The sequence below is a fragment of the Acanthopagrus latus genome, chromosome 23, assembly GCF_904848185.1.
Source record: "Acanthopagrus latus isolate v.2019 chromosome 23, fAcaLat1.1, whole genome shotgun sequence".
Taxonomy (NCBI): domain Eukaryota; kingdom Metazoa; phylum Chordata; class Actinopteri; order Spariformes; family Sparidae; genus Acanthopagrus; species Acanthopagrus latus.
The window spans coordinates 11,672,859-11,680,660 of record NC_051061.1 but is presented as its reverse complement, the minus strand read 5'-3'; the positions used below and the strand labels follow the sequence as shown (position 1 = coordinate 11,680,660).

Sequence of the window (7,802 nt, the reverse complement as noted above, 5' to 3'; positions counted from 1 at the left end):
TGGAGGCAAACTGTCCTGTCCGGGAGGACAACGAGAGGATGTTTGTGTCTCGGTTTGGTCAGTAAACACCTTACAACATCCATAAATGCGGAGGTAGATACATACAGAGCACCTTCGTAAGCTCGGATAATGCCCATGGTGCATTTAGACAACATGACGCACACGTGTCTGCATCCTAATCGCAGTTTACAGTGATAGTAACACGGTAATAACATCACAACGGCCAATCTTAATGTTGTATTTTGCTTTTGTTTTGTTGCCTTATGTTCCTCGACCGTTTAATTCTACAAGTTCGAGGACAAACAAAGTTTCATCTCCTCTTAGCTGCGCAAATAAACGTTAAGCACACGGCGCTCAAGTATCGACTCATCCCAGAGCTGCACCCACAGGCCGAGCACTGCACATGTACAGTGTTATGATTGTCAGAACCCTTGTATGAACTTAATGCTCCTTCACTTTGATAATAATCTTCAGATTAGTGAGATTTGATAACCACGCTGTCCCCACGTAGCACATGCATTTTAATAAGGCGTGATCAAGGCAAAGCTTCATTTGGGTAAATGTGCTGCCTAAATCAGCAGGAAGTCACGACTCCCAGTCAAGAAACAATTCAGCACAAAACCTCTTGTACAACTGCAGATTGTTGTTTTTACACCTCAGGTTTTGCATGGGTTAAAGATCAAGATATATAAAAGTTAATTAGTAATTTTTTTTTTTTTTTAATTTGGAACAGTGTTTCCCTGTCCCTGTATATAGTGTTCGTGCTAAGCTAAATTAACCAAATTCTGGCTTCAGACTAATATCTAACCAGGAGTGGAAGTAGCTAATTACTACTTATGATTACTTTTTGGGATTTTTTTTTAAGTCTATAATTTTAGGCCATGTAATGTACTTAGTTACTTTTAAAATACTCATAATCTAGTACTCCCAGAGTACAAATTAAATCCATATCCAAGAAAGAAAATAGGAAAATACAGTAAAATATAATAGGTTTAAAAGAGGCCAGACTAAAGAATAAAAGTGCAGATAAAAGCCTTCAATGAAGAGCAGTGGCAAACCAGATATGTGGTGCTTGACTGCTTGTATTAAAACAATTAAAAATTCAAATTGTTCTTCTCAAACGCTAGTTTTTAATGGCTGATGTTACTCTCTTACCGTTTCAGAAAAATACTTATCTTAATACAGGTAGTTTTACTTGTAATTGAGTAATATTTCAGCTAAACTACGCTAACTAGCACTTGGATTTAGACTAATAGTTAAAGAGAAATATGAGAGCGTTACCAATCATCTCATCTAACTCTGACAAAAAGTGAAGTATTTCCCAAAGTGTCCAACTTTACCTTTGAGGCGCTACTCTAAGCACAGTATTCATTGCACTCCCACAGTTCACACATTGTGGGTCGTGTACCTTGTGATTTAAAGAACTACTGTGGACTGTCAGGTTTCAGCTCCCTTCGCAGTCTCAGTTTCTCGCTTAGGTCTTAGTCTGGCCATCAGATCCGACTGTTACCTCAGCAGAGCTGCCAAGTTGTCCCCTACTCACACTCACACACACACACACACACACACACACACACACACTTCTCCTCATTCCCTATTTCTTGTTAGACTTCAGCGAACAGTGAATTGTTCAGGGTTAACAAGCTGTTGGATGGCAAACTCAGCTGCTCATTTTCATTAAACTCTCTGGCTGCGTCTCTTGTGGCTGAAGAGGGGAGAATGTGGCTAAAGTGTGAAACAGTACTAAGCCGAGTCCTGTGACAGAAAGATGACAGAGAATGAGGTGAGTGCGAGGGGACATGTCAAAGGAGAGCACGGTATCAGGCAAAGTCACAGCCTCTTCAGTTGCTTCCTGGTGAGGGATTGTGTTGCCAGATTTGATTAATACAAGGATCGCTTGTGATTGTTAACAGTTAGACTGAGCAGGTTGATTTTGATCGTTGCAACAGGTTGATGGACGTGGAGCTGCTAGACCAAGGAAATGTATGACTGAAATAAATGTAAATAAATAATATAAATGCTTTCTTCCTAAACTGTCTCTGAAGCTGGAGCTGACTGGACTGTTTATTCCACTTATTCCAGATTCCAGCATAAAGACTGCTTTATTTTCCTCCAATGAGATCAGAATCAGAAAACTGCTCTGATAATTCAAATTTGATAACTGGCCAGGCAGGAAATAGTTGACCCATACTATACCTTACACAGTGGCGGTTCTAGCTTGCATGACGCCCTGGGTGAACCTCACCATATTGCCCATATGAGGAACCGTCCCTGACAGTACATACGTCTAACACGTATCATTCAGGACAATTTTTACTTGTGCAATTACTGCCAGAAAGTTACTTCTGGCACTTGAGTCAATTTAACGGAACTATAAGACTTTTACTGAAGAACTATTGGTATGGGTGACTGGATGGATTTCAGTTGGATTTCAAATGGATTTATTTTGAAAATAAATCTCCACTTTTACTCAAGCATGACTTTTGATCAATTTTTGCAACACTATGTTTAGTTATGGTCCGTATGAGGGGTCAGTATGACCTCTTCCTCTGTTGACTGCTGACCTACTAGATGCAGAAATTATATTGTGGCGCCCTCTACTGCATGTGTGATGATACACACAGAGAGAGAAATGTGACAGCGTGTAATGTGACTGTGAATCTGGATGATTTTAGCATTGATGTGTGAATATATAAAACAACTAGAGAAGTCCTGAAGAACTTATTGGATCAGAAAGAAAACTAAGACAAAATAAATAAATAGATAAATAGAAAGAAAGAATGAAGATATAAAAGGTTACTCACCACTTTTCTTTCTTTCTTTCCTTCTTTCTTTCTTTCTTTCTTTCTTTCTTTCTTTTTAATGAACTTTGTTGAAAGACAATTCAATATACAAATAAACACATACGACATGTGTTACATATAATTGAACAGAAACAAGATATTATAATGAATAATGACCGCAAATGGAATCTGTTTGTGGTTGTTAAGGGTAAATAAATAAATAAATAAATAAATAAATAAATAAATGAATTAATGAATTAATGAATGAATGGATGAATAAATAAACACTGCACCACAGTGATCCATTCAATGTAGCTTCTGTGACACTTAAAAGCCTGTTACAAGACTATCTAAAGTCTAGTCCTGGGTCTGTCGTGTTTGAAAGAAAAAAAGAAAGCTGTAAGAAATACAAGGTTACTCATCGGTTTTATTTAGTTGCTTTTTTCAAATGTACTTTATTTAAAAACAATCAAACACACACGTATAATGGAAGAGAATAGAGAATATTTAGAACAAAATGAAATAAGAAGGAAAGAAATAAATGTTTATTCGCCACTTTTTAGCAGGCTGCTACGTCGCCGGATGTGACGTCGCTGCGGCCTCTTCCGGCGCGTCGGTAGCTGCTGCTGCTGCCTGTCAACATCACACATCCCCAGAAAACACCGGGATTTAGTTTTTAACTGTTTGTGTGTGACAGTCCGCAGGCTGTCCTCCGTCGTGCCCATGTACAAGGTAAAGCCCATCAGCGGGGGTCACATAGAGACCGACTTACCGACCTGCATGTACAAGTTACCCAATATCCACGCGCAGCAAGGGAACAGCTGCACCTCCGAGCACGCGCTCCAGGTAACTGACAACTGATGACTGGTCTCATATCGATAAGGTTCATCGATTTCCAGATGCTCCGCTCAGTATCTGTGTCTCGGTGTTGGCTCGAAGCTCGTTTTTCGTTTCGCACGCAGTGACACGCGAAGCCCGCACGCTCTGTTAGCATTAGCTATCGTTAGCCAAGCTAGCTGGCTGGTCAGGACAATGAGTAATCTGACTTCTGGCTGATGCAACGATTACTGCACGTCTCCGCTCCTCCACCGGCGTCTAAACATTATCAAACGATAGTGGGGAGGCCGGTAGATATCTCAGCTCCACCATGTGACGCATAAAGACATGAGACATGATAAAGTCATGTGTCGATGGTCTGAATGGACTGAGTGGACCCCTTCAGCTGTGCTGTGGTGGAATGTAATCAGGTACATCTACTAAGTTGTTTAACTAAGTAAATGTACTCAAATACAATGTTAAAAGTACTTTAACTGATTATCTCCATGGAATATCACGTAATACTTAAGCTCTCAGTGGCATATACTGCAGTGATATTTACACATACATTAACTTAACACGTGATCCACTGTTAGATTAGCTTGTTTTGGAAAAAAAAAGGAACATTTGTTTGATTCCAGTTTCTTATATCTGATTTCTTTATGCTCCTCTGTGCCAGTAAACTAAATATGGGTTGAGGACAAATCACGGCATTTTGAGGAAGTCATCTGTAGCTTTGGGGAAACACTGATTGACATTCACTTCTGTTGTAAACACTAAATAACTAATGGATTAATCAAGAAATAAAATCAACAGCTTAATCAAGAATGAAAATAGTTGCTGCAGCCCTACGTTTGCTCCACGTTGTCTGACTCCAAGAGTGAAATGCTGAAACACACAGTTGGCAGTATACCAGCAGGTCTGGGTGTGACTAAGTTGCGCACAAACCTTTAAAAAAAAAACAACAGCCCCAAAGATGTAGCAGGTTACTTTTTTCCAACAGTTTACGTCATCGTGATTTCATGGTATTGCTACTGTTACCTGGATACTTCCTGCAACACTGCACCACAGTGATCCATTCAGTGTGGCTTTTGTGACACTTAATAGCCTTTTACACGACTATCTAAAGCAGGGGTCACCAACCTTTTTGAAACTGAGAGCTACTTCATGGGTACTGAGTCATACAAAGGGCTCCAGTTTGATACACTCTTGTGAAATAACACATTTTCACAGTTTGCCTTTAGTCATACATGATTATTAATGATTAATGATACTCATCCATGTGAAGACACTGATCATGTTAATGATTTCTCACAATAATTATCACCAGGGACTTGATACAGATATATGACATGAAACAGATAATATCAATATTTGATTTTCAGTTTTAGAACAGGCCTGAGGGCTACTCATGTGGTCCATGGGGGGCTACCTGGTGCCCGCGGGCACCGTGTTGGTGACCCCTGATCTCAGTTTCATCCGTGCAAGGACTGTTAAGTGTGGAGACACCAGCTTGCACCCACATCGTCTCAGGATTGTGCTCAAGCTGTGAAACGCCCAACACTGTCAGATTCAGTTTCTGTCTCTCGTCTCCCAAGAATGGCGAGGTGGACCCGGCTGTCAGAGCTCTGGAGGCCCGGCAGGACGAGATCATGAGGAAACTGCATGAGCTGAAAGCAGCTGTGGAGGGCCTGGCCAAGACGGTGACCACCCCGGATGCCGACCTGGACCTGACAGTCAGCAGCAGCCTCTCCTCACATAGCTGCAGCTCGGCAACCTTCAAAGGCGTCACAGACCTGGACACGGTGCTGGGAAAGGTGAGAAACTGGGACTAACACCGTGCTCTGGAAGATGCACTGACAGAACTAGTCTGTGTCACGACACAACTTTATTGCTTTTGATTCGATGCTTTCCTGTTCACACCCATCATAAGAACTTATAAACACTGCGCTAACATGCACAACCTGTTGATACCGGAATTTGTCTCGAAGCACAAATGGAGGTGTGGACTGATAATAGCCTGTTTGTGTACTCTGTGTTGGCCGTGTTGAATGAGCCAAGTGTTGTAATAATTAATTAATCGTCTCTTTTGTGTGACAAGGACCTCGGAGCTCTCCGTGACATCGTCATAAACGCCAACCCGGCACAGCCCCCCCTGTCCCTGCTGGTGCTCCACAGCCTGCTGTCCCAGCGCTACCGGGTTCTCTCCACCGTCCATGTCCACTCCTCCGTTACCAGCGTGCCGCCGCAGCTCCTGTCCTGCCTCGGGCCTCGCCATGCGGACAGCTACGCCCGCCAGATGTTCCAGCTGGGCTTCACCCTCATATGGAAAGACGGTAAGATGGAGGTGATTGACAGAAACCGAGGAGTGTAGGAGTTTTATACGTTGGTTCCAGGCGTCGCTGTTTAATTTGGATGTAACTTCTTGGGAAAGTGTGTAGGTGGTTTGTTACTTGCTTTTTTTTTCTGAGACTAAAAACTAATTAGAATACTTCTCACCCCACCAAAGCAATCAGGACAAACAACAAGCTAAAAACAAACTGGAATCATTTGAGAAGGGGTTTGACTCTTACTGTCAGTGTTGAGAAGCTTTTTGAATAAAGTAATGTAATTATCAACAAGAGAATGATGCAACCGTAAACACACTGAATAACAAGCAGTTTCTGGGTGTTTTTGCTCTTTTCACATTTTTACTTACAGTGGGCTTGTTTTTCAAGTCCTGCATCTCCTTCACTCTCTCGCAGCATTGGGGGGAAAAATTGGGCTCCACATGCTACACATATTAAACTCCAGACATATTTACAACATCTACAAACAACCTTGAATAAAAAAAATTTAACGTGACAAAAAAATCACTGAACAAGCTGATCGTGGTTCATTTTTATCATCAAAATTGTAAATATCCTCACATGGATGACTTGAAATGCTTTCTAGGTTGGTTTCCTGATTTATTTAGCTTTTTATTTAATATAGCTTGCAGACTGTCTCCCCCCATGAAAACAAATTAAATGGATTTGTGTAAATATTATGATTTCCAAACTAACAACGGAAATCATTCTAATTTAAGGATAGATTTGTTTTTATTTTCCTGATGTTTGTTCTCTTAGAAATGTGAAAAGCCAATGATAAATTTTGTTTTTACAGTTTCTGGCCATGATAAATGGTGTGATTTCAGAATTGTGACCCTAACTCGTGTACAGAGTCTCATTGTGTTTTAGGAGAATCCTTTCTAATCATTCCCTGCTTTGTGATCGTGTTATCTAGATGGTAGCTCTCGTTTACCATGAGGTACTGTCCTTTATCCACAGTTCCTAAACTGCAGATGAAGTTCAGCGTCCAGAACATGTGTCCCATCGAGGGTGAGGCAAACGTAGCGCGCTTCCTCTTCAAGCTGCTGGCGCCCTACCCCAGTGACCCCGCCCTCGCGACGCTGGTAGACAGCTGGGTGGACATGGCGTTCTTCCAGCTGGCAGAGGGCAGCGCCAAGGAGCGCTCAGCCGTCCTGCGGGCACTCAACTCGGCTCTGGGCCGCAACCCCTGGCTGGCCGGGCCGGAGTTCTCCCTGGCCGACATCGCCTGCTACTGCTGCGTGCAGCAGAGCGGCTCGGCCTCCGCCGCTCCCACTAATGTGCAGCGCTGGATCAAGTCCTGTGAGAACCTCGGCCACTTCAGTCCTGCCAAGCTGCTTCTGCAGTGACCGGGGCCGTCCTGGGATCAGACACCAGAAGGGGTGTCTTATCCAAGCAAAGTGAGAGAAGGGCATTAGAATATTAAAGTATGCCAGTCATGTCTGGAACTCCCTCTAATGCTTCCCTCCTTACTAGACTATATCACTGAACTGACAAAGACACAGTCGAAGCAACACGGTTGACGGTTAAAGTAGCTCTAATATTTGTGCCGGCCCTGCTGCTTTTGTAAAATAAAGAGATTGTAACGCTATTTTATGCAAGGAAGGAAGCATGAGAGGACTGTGAAGACATGGGCTTGGTGGTGGATAAAATCAAAGGTACTGACAAATGTTGTTAGTCCAACACACACTGTACACCTTCCACCCACTTTGTGCCTAACATGATCCTGTTCTAAACGTGTGTGTGTGTTAATGTGTGGTAGCGGGTATTACGGGCAGTTTAAAAAAAAAAAACAAGTAATACTTTGTACCATTTGTTTTTCTGAAATCATTAAAACTTTGGATCAAACTTTGAA

The 7,802-nt window shown here is 42.2% G+C and overlaps 1 protein-coding gene across 2 annotated transcripts; it reads left to right on the top strand.

Moving 5' to 3' along the window:
• The first annotated feature begins 3,361 nt into the window (after positions 1-3,361).
• aimp2 (aminoacyl tRNA synthetase complex interacting multifunctional protein 2) lies at positions 3,362-7,802 on the top strand. Of its 2 annotated transcripts, none has more exons than XM_037089907.1 (4): positions 3,362-3,629; positions 5,198-5,416; positions 5,701-5,935; positions 6,908-7,802. In XM_037089907.1, exons 1-4 carry the CDS (start codon positions 3,507-3,509, stop codon positions 7,294-7,296), a joined length of 966 nt encoding a protein of 321 aa, XP_036945802.1. In that variant the 5' UTR covers positions 3,362-3,506; the 3' UTR covers positions 7,297-7,802. The 2 variants fall into 2 exon arrangements, with proteins under 2 accessions (XP_036945802.1, XP_036945804.1); XM_037089909.1 differs by having other exon boundaries at positions 3,368-3,515.

Bases quoted from the DNA above. Each gene is read 5' to 3' on its own strand.
- aimp2 (XM_037089907.1), top strand. From the start codon at position 3,507: ATGTACAAGGTAAAGCCCATCAGCGGGGGTCACATAGAGACCGACTTA. The intron at 3,630-5,197 runs GTAACTGACAAC...TCGTCTCCCAAG, and splicing joins CCTCCGAGCACGCGCTCCAG to AATGGCGAGGTGGACCCGGC. The intron at 5,417-5,700 runs GTGAGAAACTGG...TTGTGTGACAAG, and splicing joins TGGACACGGTGCTGGGAAAG to GACCTCGGAGCTCTCCGTGA.